This window comes from Lactuca sativa, chromosome 9 (genome assembly GCF_002870075.4).
Source record: "Lactuca sativa cultivar Salinas chromosome 9, Lsat_Salinas_v11, whole genome shotgun sequence".
In the NCBI taxonomy this organism is placed as follows: domain Eukaryota; kingdom Viridiplantae; phylum Streptophyta; class Magnoliopsida; order Asterales; family Asteraceae; genus Lactuca; species Lactuca sativa.
Window position 1 is genome coordinate 63610620 of NC_056631.2, and position 18442 is coordinate 63629061.

The 18442-nt window shown below is 35.9% G+C and overlaps 2 protein-coding genes and 1 non-coding gene across 5 annotated transcripts; 2 read left to right on the forward strand and 1 right to left on the reverse strand.

The window, feature by feature from the left end:
• Positions 1–267: 267 nt before the first annotated feature.
• LOC111880781 (small nucleolar RNA R71) lies at positions 268–374 on the reverse strand. The gene has a single exon (XR_002846567.1). It is a non-coding gene; the product is annotated as a small nucleolar RNA R71 (small nucleolar RNA).
• A 10974-nt stretch (positions 375–11348) lies between these two features.
• On the forward strand, positions 11349–16319 carry LOC111921362 (squamosa promoter-binding-like protein 14). Of its 3 annotated transcripts, none has more exons than XM_023916954.3 (11): positions 11349–11657; positions 11738–12544; positions 12634–12827; positions 12910–13682; positions 13754–13828; positions 13922–14029; positions 14114–14231; positions 14320–14455; positions 14546–14684; positions 14766–15332; positions 15418–16319. In XM_023916954.3, the coding sequence occupies exons 2-11, from the start codon at positions 11931–11933 to the stop codon at positions 15862–15864; spliced, it is 3171 nt and encodes a 1056-aa protein (XP_023772722.1). In that variant the 5' UTR covers positions 11349–11657; positions 11738–11930; the 3' UTR covers positions 15865–16319. The 3 variants fall into 3 exon arrangements, with proteins under 3 accessions (XP_023772722.1, XP_023772793.1, XP_023772852.1); XM_023917025.3 differs by having other exon boundaries at positions 11744–12544; XM_023917084.3 differs by having other exon boundaries at positions 11902–12544.
• A 147-nt stretch (positions 16320–16466) lies between these two features.
• Positions 16467–17816, forward strand: LOC111921567 (probable carboxylesterase 15). Its single transcript, XM_023917178.3, has 2 exons — positions 16467–17261; positions 17354–17816. The coding sequence occupies exons 1-2, from the start codon at positions 16609–16611 to the stop codon at positions 17658–17660; spliced, it is 960 nt and encodes a 319-aa protein (XP_023772946.1). The 5' UTR covers positions 16467–16608; the 3' UTR covers positions 17661–17816.
• The last annotated feature ends 626 nt before the right edge of the window (positions 17817–18442 follow it).

An 18442-nucleotide genomic window follows, 5' to 3' on the forward strand; every position in this document is an offset into this window, starting at 1 on the left:
CATATCCTAGCTTTACTAAAGGAAATACCTTTTTATGGAAAAGACCATGAAGATGCCTACAAACATTTGGATGAAGTCAATGATGTAGCTGATTACTTCAATGTTCTAAACGTGCCCCGCGAGACTCAGCTACTTCGTATGCTTCCGGTGACATTCAAAGGTGCTGCAAAAGACTGGCTCAAGTCACTTCCCCCCGGATCAGTCACCACTTGGGCCAAGATGAAAGAAGAATTCATTGATCACTTTTGCCCACCTTCCAAGATAGCCAAGTTGAAGAAGGCCATTGCTAACTTTGAACAACAAGCTGGAGAGTCGCTATATGAAGCATGGGAGAGGTACAAGAGCTTACTAAGAAACTGCCCACACCATGACCTAAACAGCCAGCAAGAAGTATCCATCTTCTATGATGGAGTTAATGTCACAACCAGGCAGTTACTAGACTCGCAAGGCCCGCTCACAAAGAAGCCACCCCCGGTGATCAAAGAATTGATTGAAGAATTCTCTAAACACTCTAGAGAATACCACAACCCTAGGCATGATGTCACTAGGGGAGCCACTTATGCAGCTACTGAAGACTTATCCGCGTTCATGGCTATGCTAAAAACAATGGATAGGAGGATGGATAAGATGGATCAAACAATCCATGCTATTCGGGTGGGTTGTGAAAACTGCAATGGGCCTCACCTCACTAGAGACTGTGATTTAGATGAGAATGGCAACAAGAAGGCGCAAGTGTGTTATTCAAGTGGGGACCGATTTGATGAAGACTGGCGCAAACAAAAGAAAGAGTGGCTCCCTTATGAAAAATACAAATAACCATAGGAGTGAATTGGTTGAACCTAAATAGAAACATCTTTATCAAATTTGGTGAATTAGTTGTTTGCTTTAGTCATTTAGTTAATTAAGTGTTGCTTAAGTTTCTAGTCTTGTAAAACTAGAAGAAAAACCTTTTACTTTCATTAATTGCTTTAGTTAAAAATTAGTTATTAGTTTAATTTTCCGTTCCCTGAGTTCGACACCTTACTTACTAAGCTATACTACTAAAAGACAGGTTCACTGCCTTTGTGTGCTAAATATATCAATAAAAGTAGGGATAAAACAAGTGCATTTTACACACATCAATAACTTTCGCATCCGAACTTCGTTTTTGATGTTTTTATATCCACACGTAGGTGAGACCATGCTCTACAACTTTCATTTAGACACCGTCGGTTAATTTTGACTTTATTTTTAAAGTTATATTTTTAACAGGTTGGGATAGGGAAAGTCTGTTAAAAATTCATAACTTCTTCATCCGACGTCCGTTTTGTCTGTCTTTTTACCGTTAAACTACAATCGATAATATCTACGATTCTCGTTTAGGTTGTGTTGGCTAAAGATCGTCCGATCTAAAATTCGAGTTTAGGTTGCATATCACTTTGCCAAGACTTAGAAAGTTCATAACTTCTTCATACGATGTCAGATTTGGACATTCTTTTTATGCACACTCTCGGTTTAACGTATACTACGACTTTCATTTAGATTGCTAAGGCTAAAAAGTGTTTTATCGTAAATTCACTTTTTACGTCATACAGCGTCGTGTTGGTTCAGTCGCGAAATTCAACATGTCATAACTCGAATTTTAGTATTTTATCTCCAAAATCCTTGTTTCAACCACTATAACTTTCTTCATAGATATCAGCTTTATCTAACATTTATTTTCGATGCTTATTTTTATACTTAATTCATTAAATCATAATAATTAAGTATAAAACACATAATACTCAAATAATACATCTTATTATCTCAAAACAAATTACAAATGTTGACCTAGACTATTACATCTGATGGGTTTTGGTCCTAAGAACATCCTATGTGCTCATACAAACCCTAATGCTTGGATCTAGGTTTCTCTATTGTACATGCAAGTTATCCAAGACTATAAACCTTAATTCTAGCATTCAAGTAATCATATTAACATGAGAATAGGTTTAAGATCATACCTTGATTGTTATGTAGCAATAACAATCCTAATTCCTCTTTGTATTGACTTTAGAAAGCCTAGAGTCACAAATGTCACTCCTTTAATGGTTCACAAACACCATAAGCAAGAGGATGAATAGGAGAGAGGAAGGAGGCTGCCCTAAAACGTGTGAAACCCTAGAATGAAGCTTAGCCACGTTTTTGGTCCTTAAGGGGTCTATATATAGTGAGGCTATTAGGGTTATCTAACAAGGAAACCCTAATTTGGATGCTTAAGCCCTAAGCAACCCATGGATCCCTTTCCTTAAGGCCTTGGACGATTTCCTTATGGGCTTCCCCATAGAATTCGTCCACTCCTTATTATAAGGCAATCCATGGCCCAAATTGCAGTTATCTTATAATTACAATTCCAGTCCCTTAAGTTTAATTAATCTCTTTTAGTCACAAAACTAATTACCAATTAATTACTGACTAATATTAATTAAACAATATGATCTCTCCTTTAATATATTATTCTCATAATATATTAATAAATCATATTTAATCCTTTCTCTCCATAATTCATCCTATCAAGTTGCTTTGGTGAAGGCAACCCAAAAGGACCATGCACCATCGGGTCAAGTACATACCAAAATAGTTATAGACTTAGACACTAATCCAACAGTCTCCCACTTGGATAAGTCTAATAACTATTATGCGTATGACTTAAGATCCTGATCTGCAATCGTAGCTTTCCAAAGCCGCTGTCAACTCTGATCCTATCAGATACACGTGTCCTTTAGATAAGGGATCATATATTCCTCCATGCTAGATATCATATGAGATATGATTTCAAATCATTCTCTTTGTACTATATCTCGATTTCCGATTTATGACGACTGACTAATTGAACAAATCAAATTAGCCCTAGCCCGACCAAACATTTACGTTTGTCATCACTAAATCATCGAGGGGCCCAAAGATATCGCTTTTATCCTACTTTGGATAAAAGGAACGGATAAACTTTGATACAATGCTTGCTTGCACTTACTCACCAAATCACACACAACAATATGTTTTATAACACCAAGTTACTAGTGCATTTACATATTATCAATGTGCAACCGCTTTGCAAGATACAACTCACACATCTCGGTTTCAACAATATAAGATGTTATCGTCTCACCAATCACTCGTGATACAATTCATGGAGTGATCCAAGTGAGCGTGGGTTTAATCCAATGCTCAAATTCATATTCATAAGCACTCATGAACGTTGCAGCAAACATTTGCTTATGTCTAATGCTCTTTAGACAATCCACACACCAATTCACGACAGTCTTCATTCATACTTACTTCCAACATATGAACGACTGTGGCCCGTTCGAATAATTCGATTATTCTTAATAAACTCAATTATTTTGGAAGTCAAAACATGCAAAGTGAAACACAAGAATAATACTAATCCCATATGGCCTCAAACCTTTGAGTATAAATAAAACTCCTTTTATTTATCACCATACCGATTACTCATTATTTGTCGTTTCGGGTAATCAACTTCTTACTTGAATTATTACACTTGTCCCATGCTCCTAGCATGCACACAATGTTTACCTATGGTTCTTACTTTGTGAAATAGATCAAATTGAAAACACTTCCAATCATTCTCATTTCACAACTCCAAATCCTTTTTCATAAGTGAAAGAATATCAAATTTTTGCTACTTATAGAATATGCTAGATTCTAATATCCTATGCAACGATCCTTTCGTAATGTCACTGCACCAAGGTCACAACGACTATTGCCAATGATATTACAAAGTCTTCTATCGGGGATTGTTACAAGACAATTCCTTAGATATGATGTCTCTCACTCAAAGTACATTCCTTTGAACATCCTTTTGCATAAAAGTTTCTAATCTAGTCATAGATTTTTCAATATTCAATTCCCAATATGGACACGCTTTCATATTTTCCATATGACTACTCATTCTTAATATAATCTTGTCTATTCGTAATAAAGTCGATATGGTCCATTCAATATGGAAACATTTCCATATTTTCCATATGACAACTCATCGTTAATAGAATCTTTTCTATTCATAATAATGTCGATATGGTCCATTCAATACCATGCTTCCAACTACTCACAAGCAACCAATCATCGTCGAACTTTGGATTGTCCTTTGATAGTTGTTTAATTATTTTAGTCAAAACCAATTCTAGTCCCTTTTCCCTCTAAATGCGCTAGACATTTGGAAAATTTTAGAATGGTCAAACATTAAAGCATTTGCAATCAATCATATACCCGAAGCGTATGGGACACGACGCATAATGCTTTATTTGCTATGTTCTCAAAATTTGAATTGTGAAGAGGAATGCCGTAATCATAATCGAAATTTTAAGAACACACTATGTACCTTTGACTAAATTTTATTAACATTCCACAACCTAAGCCTTTAGATTTGAAATGAAGCATAATATTCTCTCCCTTAATTATAACAAAACAACTATTCCATCCTTACAACTTTGCAAAGAATGACTCTTGTTTTCTATAATTAATATTGCCAACTTGCAATACTTTCCTTAATAATCATACAATCATAACATTTATGCTCCCACTATCATGATGATTATTATAAAACATAACACTTATGCTCCCACTAGCTTTGACATGCATTCAGAAACAGCCTAACTTTCAGAAAAACAATACTTATTGAATTTCTTAAGTTCATGTTTCCAATACCTAATGTTTTGATAATCTTTTATCAAGGCTTATACACCTTTGCCTTAGATAGTTCATGTGTGTGTCTAAACAATTGCCAAACCTCACAATTCAAATTATGGAAAGGGATACCGTAACCATAATCGAATTCGAGAATGCAATTTTACAATCACTATCTTCTTAAAATCTTTCTTAGTGAAAGTATTTCCTCACAATTATTTTCATGAAGGAGGAAATCTTATGACACTTAGATTTAAACGGTGTATTTGTTCCTATCCATGTGAATTTTTCACAACCAAAGTTTACGACAAATTCAAACTCATATGGATCGAACTTTCTTAATCTCGATTTCTTGCCTTATGGTAGCACAACTGCCCACCATGTCTTCCAATTAGTTAAGCAGCTCACCCTTTCCTATCAATGTACCTTTCATTCATTAAGGTGCCTTGCCTTTTATGCGTTTAAAATGAGAACTCATAGAACTCACATGCATAATTAACTCAATTGGAATGGCACAGAAACAAAATAATGTCAACACGATAGGTTGTAAACCTCAACTCGTGTGCCAGTAATGATCAATAAGGTCTATTTTGATTTGTTCTTGAAACCTTTCAAGACCATTAAGACTCCCACTGAATCCTTGACATATAAGATTCTCTTGTCAATAAACATTTCTGGACAAACAAATATTCAAGAGTTAGTGTGGTTTTTATCAAAACACTTCATAAATTGGTCCTAGTTGGTCTTTGTCTTATCCAAGACATCACAACTCTCCACATTTGATGAATGTTATAAACCTTCTTAATACTTATCACTCAATGTCGCAATCTTAACTCTAAGACTTGTTTTGGAACGAAGTATGATTGACCTCTTGATTTAACCATTTCTCCAATCCTTGATTCCTCTTCTTAAACATACAATTGTACTAAGACTCACTTAGAGGATCAATTGAGATATGGTTCTTAATTATTAAGACCTATCATAAAGCATAAAAGCTATTCTCCTTTCTTCTTAGAATGGAGAAACTTTTATCTTTCTGCCTACTTGATTCTTCTTATTCGTTCTGCTATTGATTTAAACTTTTTCAATCAATTCAGAATTACACTTAATCTTGTAAGTATAATCATATTTACTAAACCTTTAGTAAATCATGACGAATATCTTTGTTACTCTTACGGTGGACTTGATCAACACGCAACTTTGTGTATTCGATCTCTAAGTCCTTCACTTGACACTTTGTCAATGAATTAGTCTAATTTCCAAATATGAAATTTCTCATTCATCGTGCAACCAAGTTGCATGATTCCAAGTTTCTGTCCAATTGAAACTTGGGCGATGTGAAACTCTCCCTATTTGGTAAACTCTCGACTTTCCATAAATAACGTAATAAGAACCAAATCCATTATTGCTAATAATAGAAACATTCAAACATCAATTTTTCATATACGCCATTGCAAGGATAAATAAATAATATAAAATCAAAATTTATTTTATTGCGGAAAAAAAAATTGTCCTTACAATGCAATTCATTGAAAAACTATGCTAATACATCTTTCTTAGCAATCTAATTCTAACTCTAAGTAGTAGCTCAAGAATCTAATCTTCGAGAAATACGATCGAAATCCATTCATTCACGGTTAGATTCTGCTCACTTCTTCCTTTAAGCTTCCTTTCTTTTCTTCGATCCTACAAAACATCAATTGTAATCTTATCACATTATGTATTAAGAATCTAGAATAGAAGCTTAAAAGAGTTAGTTAATGGATTTTACCTATATTAGAGCCATACGTTTCGACTCTCCCTTCTCTTAGATCTCTTAGGTAAATAAGTCAGCTTCGTCTCCAATGCCCCTTCTCTTGGCAATAAAAGCAAATTGACTCTTTTGGAACAGGACATGGAACTACTTCAGACATTGCCTTTCTCTTATGATCAAACTTTTTGATCATAGCATGTCTTTCGTTGCCATTGTCTATGTCCATAAAGGTCTTGAAGGCAGATTCACCAATCAACTTTGCTCTTCTATTGCACCAAACCATTGCTGATTCAGCAGCAATAAGCATATATGTGAGATCTATAAGGCTCACGTCGCGGTTCATCATATAGTACTCTCTTACGAACTCACTATATGAGTTAGGAAGTGACTGAAGAACCCAATCAACAGCCATTTCCTCACAGACAACGGATCCCAACATTGTTAACCTATCCATGTGTGACTTCATCCCTAGGACGTGTGCACACACCGACTTTCCTTCTTTATGTTTACTTGCCAAAAGGGCTTGAGTGATCTTGAACTTTTCAAGCCTTTGAACTTGTGGGTTAGGGAGAATAATTGGAGGAGGTGGATGAAGTGAAGCATGATTTATTGTTCCTCGATCGAATCGTGAAATATCATCTTCATGTGGAAAGCTTATTCCACGAGATTTGGGAAGACCATAGTTGTTGAACTTTGACATCTACAAAATGGGAGAAAACAAACTCAAGTTAGTTGATTGATTGAGTCCTTAGTAAATCACCCAAATGAAATACTAAGGCTAGGACCCAACACAATATTCTACAACTCGGGAGAGGGATGCCGTAACCCAAATTGCAGAACATTTGAAGGTAAGTGAATGACGATTCACTAATTTCCACCATGAAAAACGAAAAATAAATTTAAGTTTTAATTCTATGAAAACTCCTAGAATCTTTGAGATTCATTGAATATTTCAATGGCATGTTTAAATCTCGATATGCCCCTCTTGTTTGTGACTGGGATGTCGAGGATCACAAAGCGGGTGTGAATAACCATGCAAACTACATGGTGCCCCCACATGTTACAATCACCTATTCGATGTGCCGGTAAACCACACACGCTCCACCGAACTATGACAAACATTGAGTCACCCTTTGTTACCTTTGCTTAGAACCATTTAGTGTGCCGGTAAACCACACACGCTCCACTAACGTCTTCGCAAGGGCACAAAGTGTAATTTCATGGAATTGCATCAATTCACTTTGCCTAAGTAACTAAGTTTGGGAATTTGAAAAACATTTAGTTACTTTTATACTTCATTATACTTATAATGGAAGGTTTCGTCCTATCCTACCCGTTCGGCTAACGACCCTTCACTAGTCAAGAGTGCGGTGGGTAAGAGTGGATACTCATTCAATCGCCATTTTATAGGAAATTTCCTTAAACACCCCTTATAGACCAGCTTCGTGAATGAGGCCTACTAACGGTAAAACTGACTTTTACTCATACATATATATAATGTTAGACTTTTAATGTTATATATATATATATATATATATATATATATATATATATATATATATATAGTATAGGGTGTATTTTACACTTTTAAAATATTAGGTGGTCAAATTTAACAATTATACTTTTAATTCAATTAAATTTTAAACCAAAAACTTTATGGATTTATTAAACTTCTTTTAATTATACACCTTAATTAATTAATAAAACCTTAAGGGTGTGATTTGAACTTTTTCAAAACAATACTAGAGTTTTAGAATTTAACATTCCTAATTAAAATTTTTAATCAACTTTTAAATTCCAAAACTTGAGGGCAAGTTTTGAAACATTTCAAAACATTAGGGTTTAGAATTTAAATATACATCAAAATTAAACTATTAATCAAAATTTAATTTTCAAAACTTAAGGGCAAGTTTTGAAACCTTTTTCAAAACATTAGGGTTTCAACTATTTAAATTTCAAAACAACAAAACTTTTGGGTTCAAATTTAAACTATAAAACCTAAAGGGGAAAACATGAAACTTTTCATAACAACAAGGATCAAATAACAAATAATCTAAATTAACATTTAATCACATAATTATCCATATTTGATTTATTTAATGATTTCTTGCAAAACAATTTACCAATTTAATCAAAATAATTAATCAATTATCACATAAGGAAACATATATTTTATTAATTGATAAATATCTTCAATTAGATCAAGAATATAGTCAAATCTATCATAAAATCGGATTTATATTGATCTAATATGATAAGACAACTATCCTTGAGCAAAAACAGCAAGAAATCCCGAAGTTTGCTCCATCTGACGAGTTGACTCGTCGAGTCAAGCATGGACTCGTCGAGTCAGCATGGACTCGGCGAGTTCAGCTATGGACTCGGCGAGTCCAGCCTCCAGAAACACAAAAAACGAATTTTTCAAACATATAATGCATTAATACAATAGAAACCAATCTAGGCTCTAATATCACTGATGAGTTTTGGTCCTAAGAACATCCTATGTGCTCATACAAACCCTAATGCTTGGATCTAGGTTTCTCTATTGTACATGCAAGTTATCCAAGACTATAAACCCTAATTCTAGCATTCAAGTAATCATATTAACATGAGAATAGGTTTAAGATCATACCTTGATTGTTATGTAGCAATAACAATCCCAATTCCTCGTTGTATTGACTTTAGAAAGCCTAGAGTCACAAATGTCACTCCTCTAATGGTTCACAAACACCATAAGCAAGAGGATGAAGAGGAGAGAGGAAGGAGGCTGCCCTAAAACGTGTGAAACCCTAGAATGAAGCTTAGCCACGTTTTTGGTCCTTAAGGGGTCTATATATAGTGAGGCTATTAGGGTTATCTAACAAGGAAACCCTAATTTGGATGCTTAAGCCCTAAGTAACCCATGGATCCCTTTCCTTAAGGCCTTGGATGATTTCCTTATGGGCTTCCCCATAGAATTCGCCCACTCCTTATTATAAGGCAATCCATGGTCCAAATTGCAATTATCTTATAATTACAATTCCAGTCCCTTAAGTTTAATTAATCTCTTTTAGTCACAAAACTAATTACCAATTAATTATTGACTAATATCAATTAAACAATATGATTTCTCCTTTAATATATTATTCTCATAATATATTAATAAATCATATTTAATCCTTTCTCTCCATAATTCATCCTATCAAGTTGCTTTGGTGAAGGCAACCCAAAAGGACCATGCACCATCGGGTCAACTACATACCAAAATAGTTATGGACTTAGACACTAATCCAACAACATCATCATTAATGTCTAGCGTAGAAACACGAACGTTACACTAAACCTTATGATAATCGGTCTCTGGGTCACGACCCTGAATTATGAAATGATTCGAAACAGGGTGTTACATAGGGTTTTTCTTATACAAGTTTAAAGGTGATGAAGGATGAGGGTGAAGGAAACCCTAGTCCCTCACTACCTTTAAATAGGGTCCAACTCCGAATTTAAGGTTTTACATTTGATCAAGTGTCACGTCGTGGCACTTAAATAACCCTTCCTGCGTAACACTGCCATGTCATGTCGTGACGGTGCTTCCCTCACGCCGTGACCACCTTGAAATCCATATTAACTTAATTTTCGTACCTCGAGGATTCGAATTTTACAGTTATGGGGGTTCAAATGAATATGGTTGAAGAAATTGAATAAATAAACAATTAAATAGTTCTTAAATTAATTGGGTTTAAAAATACTTAACTGTTGAACTTTCTAATAAACATCTCTTTATCATATTAATTATATTTAACTATATATAATAATAATAATAATAATAATAATAATAATAATAATAATAATAATAATAATTTTTTTTTTCTTGGGCAACATACAAGTGTTCTATTAGTTTTGTTATCATCTGAAAAAAGATATGACAAGTCACCAAAATGTTGTGATAACAACCATTTATTATAATTATTAATATTAAAACAATAATTAAAGGTAATAGTCTATGTAGTTAACGTGATCAAAATTTCAATAGCGACCACACACCGCTATTTGAAATTATAGTTATCATGGTGGTATAACGTTGATATAACAACCCTAATATTATATATAATTTTAATTTTATGTTATATATTTATATATAATTTATATAGTAGTGTATTAATACTATAAGTTTATATAGAATTGATATCATTAAAACTAAAAAGGCATATATGATCATAACTTCATAAATTAATAGTGAATTGTCAGTGTGACTATGTGAGGTAATACTTGGTAAATGATAAAGACTAAATCACAGTTTCACAAATTAACGAGTTTATAAGTGTGAAACACTGAAAAAGAAACATTTAACATTAAATCAATTACCATTCAAAGATTCACATGTGTAGGTAGATCATCGCAACTTAAATCATCGTGGTTTCCAAGCAGTAAAAAAAGAGACGAGAAAGATGTTACATGTCGTTCTTTGCTTTAAATGTTTTTTACTTTGTAGTTAATCAGTTTTGTTAATTGGGCTTATTAAAATGCAAATATAGTGACTCATTAGAAAGAGATTTAACTTGAAGTAGCTCACAATTGATTTTTTTTCTTTGACAAAATAACCAAATGACCAAAATGTGAACGAAAGTATAAATTCATGTATAGCGGTGATGAGGTTCGGGATAAATAGCGTCGTTAATAGCGCTAACACTATTTGAAAATAATGGTTCTGTATCACCACAAAACGCTATAGCACCACTAGCGCGCTATTGATAGGATATGTAATAACAAACCTATAATTTCGATCATTTTAAATAATAAACTTTGTTTTGATTTAAAAATATTTCACCTTTTATATTTTTCGATTTTAATACAATAGGGTTGAGGGTTTTTAAGAAGGCGAGAAGGGGGAGGTTAGGTTTTGTACCACTCAAGTCTCAAACATCATCTTCACTGTGAACGAGTGGAGAAAAAGTACAGATAGAGAGAGAGAGTAATAAGGTGAAATTTATTACTGACGTTTTTCTTGCCCTTATGAAGAAAAAAAGGAGATAATCATAAACTAAAAAACAAACCCCATTCGACTCGTACGACTACACCTTCCAATTGACTCCACCACCCTTTTCACATCTTCTTTTATCATCAGATCTATTTGCTCTCTCTTCCAGATCTGGGCGTCTCTTCTTCGACTTCATCATCAAGTTTCTGTTAGATCCAATCCTCACCTCTCTGTAGAAACCACTCACTGGATTTTTGATCAGGGTGTTATGAACTCGTAGAGGTTGGTATTTTTTGACCTATATTTGTTCCTTTTTTAATTTTCTGTATGTTTATAGCTAAGCTAGTTTCGAATTATCGTAGGAGCAGCTCAAAAACATTTGAAAAAAATGGGAAAAATCAAATTTGGGAGGTTTGATTTAGTTTGTGGAATAAAAGAGGGGAAATAGGAGTATTTCATCGGATCAAAATAGCGTTGATTATTTTATTCTTTAGCAAGTGATTCTGAGCAGCTCCGAATTTTATAGGAATTCGGATACTTTATTTGGTGGAAAAAATGGAAGAGGTTGGTACTCAACTAGCTCCTCCTTTATATATGTACAACACAATCGGTGCCGGAAGATTTCCCGATGCCCATCCGATGGCCAAGAAACGAAGCCTGCCGTATCAAAACCCAAACCTTATTCAACATCAGCAACAACAACAGTATCTACAAAGGTTAATCCCAACTTTAAATGAGCCACGGAACAGTTGGAACCCTAAAAATTGGGAATGGGATAGTTCAAGACTCGTGGCTAAACCCTTGGATATGATGGAGATTTCTAGAGAACAGCAACAGCAACAACACCATCATCAAACTGCTGTTAATCCTCCCAATCCCGATGGGTCAAAGAAGAGTCCAGTTGGTCAAAGGGAAGAAGATGAACGCCTCTTGTTGAAGCTTGGTGGTGGTGAGGAGGCAGCGACCAGGCCTAGCAAAAGGGTCCGATCTGGTTCACCTGGCAGTGGTTGTGCCGGGAATTATCCAATGTGTCAAGTTGATAACTGCAAAGAAGATCTATCCACTGCTAAAGACTACCATAGGCGTCACAAGGTTTGTGAGGTTCATAGTAAAGCTGGAAAAGCCCTAGTTGGAAAACAGATGCAAAGATTCTGTCAACAGTGTAGCAGGTTGGTTGATTCTTCAATCCATCACTTTCTTTTTCTTGAAACCTTTGCGCTAAATGACTAACTTACCCTTTTCACAAACTTGTTTCTAGGTTCCACCCTCTTTCTGAGTTTGACGAGGGGAAGAGAAGCTGTAGGCGTAGACTTGCAGGTCACAACAGGCGAAGAAGAAAGACACAGCCAGAAGATGTTGCTTTACAGTTATTAATCCCTGGAAATGGTGATAAAAATGGCGCCAATGACATGGATATTGTTGGTTTGCTAACAGTTTTAGCTCGTGCTCAAGGTAAACATTTTTTGTACGGTTATACCCCTCCTGTTTGACTTTAAACTTTCAGTACCCTGATATTTGTTCTTAAAAATATTAGGAAATGCAGAGGACATGAGCAGGAATTCTTCACCATTACCTAATAAAGATCAGCTTATGCAAATTCTCAACAAAATAAACTCTTTGCCTTTACCGGTTGACCCAGGGTCAAAACAACCAGTTCCTGGAAGCTTGACTAATGTTGACCAAGAGAAAACCTCTTCCGAGGTTCAAAAAGTCAACAAAAAAACCAGTTCATCAACCATGGACTTTCTTGGTGTTCTTTCAGGCTCTTCGGATGCACCTGAGCCATTGTCACAAAAAAGGAACCAAGTGATTGAGGCTGATAAGAACAAGACTAACTCTGGTTGTGTTAACCAAACCATGGTTCATTCTGGAGGAGAGAGAAGTAGCACTAGTTTTCAGTCTCGTGAGGATTCAGATTGTCAAGTGATGGACACACCCCTTAATTTACAGTTACAGCTGTTCAGTTCTTCACCTGAAGATGACAGTCCACCTAAGCTAGCATCAAGCAGGAAGTATTTCTCATCTGACAGTAGTAATCCAATGGAAGACAGGTCACCATCATCTTCGCCACCTGTCGTGCAAAGGCTTTTCCCAACAAAAGCTTCAAGAGAGAGAATGAAGCCTGAAAGTATGTCTACTAGTGGTGAAGTTACTGCAAATGTTAAAGCCACCATGTCTCTGGAGCTTTTTGGAGGGATGAATAATGGAGCTGATAATGTTTCCATTCAAAGCTCACCTTACAGAGCTGGGTACACGTCATCATCTGGTTCTGACCAATCACCTTCCAGCTTAAATTCTGATCCTCAGGTTGTTACACAATTAATACATTTATGAATCTTTTCTTCATGTGGAAGTCTAATTTGGTGTTTTTTTTATAGGATCGAACCGGGCGATTATCGTTTAAACTGTTTGACAAGGATCCGAGTCATTTGCCTGGGTCACTACGGACACAGGTGAGAAGGGGCGTTTTGGTCATTTTGCCTTGCTAATGAGAAATGAGAAAATTCTTGCTCTATTTTAACATGGTTTTGGTTTCTTGATTTTAGGTTTACAATTGGCTTTCTCAAAGTCCATCAGAGATGGAAGGATACATAAAGCCTGGTTGCGTGGTTCTTTCAATTTATTTGTCCATGTCATCGTCTTCTTGGGATCAAGTGAGTAAATTAGTTCTTAGCTATTAAAGCAGTGATCTTTCCCTCCTTTTTAAGATTTTTACTGAGTTGTGATTTTTCTTGCAGCTTGAAGGAAACTTTCTTCAGTATATCAATGCTCTTGTGCAAGAATCTGGTACTGATTTCTGGGGATCCGGAAGATTCTTAGCACATACTGAAAAGCAAATAGCTTCACATAAAGATGGTGAGTCATCAGTCGTGTTATTATATCTTGTTTTACACTTATATTATTGTTCATTTGTCTAAATCTTTCATGTTATGATATTTATCAGGCAAGGTCCATTTGTTCAAATCTTTGAAAGCATGGAGTTCGCCACAGTTGATTTCCATTTCTCCTCTAGCCGTTGTATCCGGAAAGGAGACTTCTTTTGTCCTAAGAGGCCGAAACCTAAGGACACCTGGCACCAAGTCTGTACCTATTCCTATACTAAATTAAGCTCAAATTATTAACACAGAGTGAAAATGTTAAAAAAAAATGAATTTCATGTTGTATCACAGAATCTATTGCACACATGCGGATGGATGTATACTGGAGGAAGCAACAGAATCAACAGATCAAGATTCTACATATGAGGAAATTAGCACACGTAGGTTCACAATTTGTGCACCTAGTGAACGTGGTCGATGTTTCATCGAGGTATATATCTATAATCCTTTTTAAAAATATTATCGAATCATGGTTTTATCAGAAACTTATGTTTTGAATTATATGAAACAGATAGAAAACGGTTTCAGAGGTACGAGTTTTCCTATAATCATTGCGGATTCTACTCTCTGCCAAGAATTGAACCTTTTGGAGGCTGAATTTGGTGAGGTCCAAAATAGGCAACCAAGTTTGGTGAAGGAAACCATACACTTTTTAAATGAGCTTGGATGGCTTTTCCAGAAAAAAAATGGAGGATCCGGATCTCATTATAGTCTCACTCGATTCAAATTCCTTCTTGTGTTCTCGGTTGAAAGAGATTTGTGTGGTTTAGTGAAAACTCTTTTAGGGATTCTTCTTCAAAAAGGCTCCGGGGGCATTACAGAAGACGATTCATCAATGGAGATGCTATATACAATTAACCTTTTAAACCGGGCTGTTAAAAGAAAATGCAAAAACATGGTTGATTTGCTCATACATTATTCAGTAGTTGGAGATACAGATACAGATTCTGCTGCTTCCAGAAAGTACATTTTCCCGCCAAATCTAGCGGGACCCGGCGGCATCACCCCCTTGCATTTGGCTGCTTGCACTTCTGATTCAGACGATATGGTTGATGCCTTGACAAACGACCCGAACGAGGTATTATTATTATTCCCATTTTGCCTTTCTTGGTGATTGTGGTTAAAGAGTAAGTGTTAATAATTAGTTTTTTGGTATATCTTAGGTTGGGTTGCTGAGCTGGAATTCTTCCTTGGATGCAAACGGGCTGTCACCATTTGTATACGCGACCATGAGAAACAACAACTCATACAACACATTAGTGGCACAAAAACTTGCAAACAGAATAGCGGGTCAAGTCTCTGTACATATCTCAAACGAGATAGAGCTTCAAACCGCAAGGAGGGTTGACCATGTTGACCACCATGAGCTTAGTTTCAGAGTGAGGGATCATCATGTGGGCACAAAATCTTGTTCAAAATGTGCGATTGTAACAGCAAAACACCCGAGAAGAATCCCGGGTTCACAAGGGTTGCTTCATCGTCCGTATATCCACTCCATGCTTGCAATAGCTGCGGTTTGTGTATGTGTGTGTTTGTTCCTTCGTGGGGCCCCCAATATCGGTTTGGTTGCTCCGTTTAAGTGGGAGAATTTGAACTTTGGTTCAATGTAAGAAAGAAAGAAAGAAAGAAAGAAAGAAACATATGGCACCACCTATGAAAAAGAATAAGTAGAGTTGATTAGAGAGCATAATTTTTAACTTTTGGGAAAGGTGAATAAGAAAAACGGGATCATTGATAACATTGCATGAGATAACGACGGTTTTTGTCCCCTGTTCTTGGTCTTTTACGTTCAAGTTCTTATTTGAAACCGAATGGAGACTTGTAGTAAGTAACATCAGGGGCGGATAAGACAATTGTGTCTTCTGGTTGATGTTATTAACCGTGGCTGACTTGTTACTAGTAGTTATTGTCTTTTAAGTATGTAAGTTTTTTTTTTTTTTTACTATAATAGCAGATAGCGTTTGTCTTCTCTTGTTTCTGTATATTGTTTTGCCAAATGGAAAAGGATCATATATTATATGTAATGTCTTCTCTTGTTCTTTGCTCAATAGATTATTTTTCATCATCTTTAGATTCTAAAACCAACCAACCAACAAAACACAAGATATTCATATAGAAATATAATAGTGTTTTTGTCGTATTGTTTTGGGTTAGGTTAGGTATAAAAAAGCATAAACGGCCGGCCTTAAAGAGCTCATATTTGGCACGTAATTGAGAATGAATATGTCATACGTAACCGACAAACAAATGTGAAGAATTTACGCCATCGTTTTCTTGTCTTTTGTATTGTTTTCATCTTCTAGAACTTTTCCATAAAAGCGAATTCAACAGAAAACCACTCCAGTCCTACTACCATGGCGAAAGTGGAGGTCGACGAGTGTCGAGGGGTGCTCAAAGTTTACAGTGATGGATCAATATGGCGATCAACTGAACCGAGCTTTCGAGTCTCTGTGGTTGACGATGGTTCGGTGCTCTGGAAAGACGTTCAGTTTGATCAACAAAACAACCTCCACCTCCGTCTTTACAAACCGGCTTCCGCTGTGGTCAAAAAGCTACCGGTGTTTTACTACATCCACGGCGGTGGTTTCTGCATCGGGTCACGAACATGGCCAAACTGTCAGAACTACTGTTTTAAACTGGCTCTGGCTTTACAAGCTGTAATTGTGGCTCCTGATTACCGGTTAGCCCCTGAGAACCGGCTTCCGTTGGCGGTGGAGGATGGGTTCACTTCCGTGAAGTGGCTCCAATCGCAGGCGGTGGCAGCTGAGCCTGACCCATGGCTGGTTGACTCGGCAGACTTTACACGTGTCTTCATCTCCGGTGACTCTGCTGGTGGTAACATTGCTCATAATATGGCGGTTCGGTTGAGGGCTGGTTCCAAGAGCTTGGAACCGGTTCAGGTTAAAGGCTATGTTCTCTTGGCACCCTTTTTTGGTGGGACCCAGTTAACGGAATCCGAGGCTCATGGTCCTAAAGACGCTTTCTTGAATTGGGAACTCATCGATAGGTTGAATTTACACTTTACACCCTTTTTGTTCTCAAATGTATGATTATGATTATCATCGGTGTTTTGAACCGGTTGATGTGTTTGTTGGTTAGGTTTTGGAGGTTATCGATTCCGGTTGGGGACACCATGGACCATCCTCTAGTGAACCCGTTTGGACCGGTTAGCTTGGATCTTGAACCGGTGGAGTTGGACCCAATGTTGGTGGTTTGTGGGGGTGCTGACCTATTGAAGGACAGAGCTAAAGACTACGCAGAAAGATTGAAGAAGTTGGGAAAAAAGGTGGAGTACGCAGAATTTGAAGGTCAGCAACATGGGTTCTTCACCATAGATCCAGATTCACAAGTATCCAAGGAATTGATGGAGATAATTAAAGACTTCATCAAACAGTATTCCATTTAATGATTGTATGCCTGTGGAAAGTTTGTAAAAGTTTCCATCCTTATGATAAAATTGAAAGGACGAATGTGGAATTAGTAATGAGTTTGTGTGATTTAGCGATTCTGTGTAGAATAAGTGAATGAAAAATGATTTTAATAGATATCATTTTTAGCTTTCTCTCTTGAAACTACGTTGAGTGGGTAATAGTGATAGAACGAATGTTACTATTTTAAAGTTCTGTCTAAGACCGGTTTCAAACAAAGAATTGAGGCAAGTGTTGTGAAATGGAAGTTTAGATCATGAAAAGCTTTTCAACTGTTAGACCATGAGATATGGGGGACGGTTTCCCTCCACCTAACCATCATCTCTTTCCATACCAATAATATTATTGTATATGTAATGATAGAAAAAGAAAAAGAAAAAGAAAAAGAAAAAAAAGAAGAAAATGATTGGCTGTAGTCTTCCATGATATTTATCATGAGACAAGTGTGTATGATTGTAGCATCAGGGATGATATGCACGACCGTGATAAGGTTGCCATCAGACCATGAACCCTCTGTCACCGGTATACCCTTTTGTCATAGGGTTTGTTTGAATGTTGATTATTTCGTTGAAATGATGACGGTTATTAATCTGAAATGTTAAGGAAAAAACGGATGAATGAAATGAAAGTTTATTGACAATGATAAAAATCCTTTCGTAAGTAAAATGCATATAATTATCATTTTTTACAAACTTAGCTAGTAGAAAATATATTTTATATTGTTATAACTAATATTAGATAAATGAAAATTTACTAACAT

Excerpts from the sequence above, each read along its gene's own strand:
- LOC111921567 (XM_023917178.3), top strand. The coding sequence starts at position 16,609 with ATGGCGAAAGTGGAGGTCGACGAGTGTCGAGGGGTGCTCAAAGTTTAC. Across the intron at positions 17,262-17,353 it reads AATTGGGAACTCATCGATAG|GTTTTGGAGGTTATCGATTC; the intron begins GTTGAATTTACA and ends TTTGTTGGTTAG.
- LOC111921362 (XM_023916954.3), top strand. The coding sequence starts at position 11,931 with ATGGAAGAGGTTGGTACTCAACTAGCTCCTCCTTTATATATGTACAAC. Across the intron at positions 12,545-12,633 it reads TTCTGTCAACAGTGTAGCAG|GTTCCACCCTCTTTCTGAGT; the intron begins GTTGGTTGATTC and ends ACTTGTTTCTAG. Across the intron at positions 14,232-14,319 it reads AATAGCTTCACATAAAGATG|GCAAGGTCCATTTGTTCAAA; the intron begins GTGAGTCATCAG and ends GATATTTATCAG.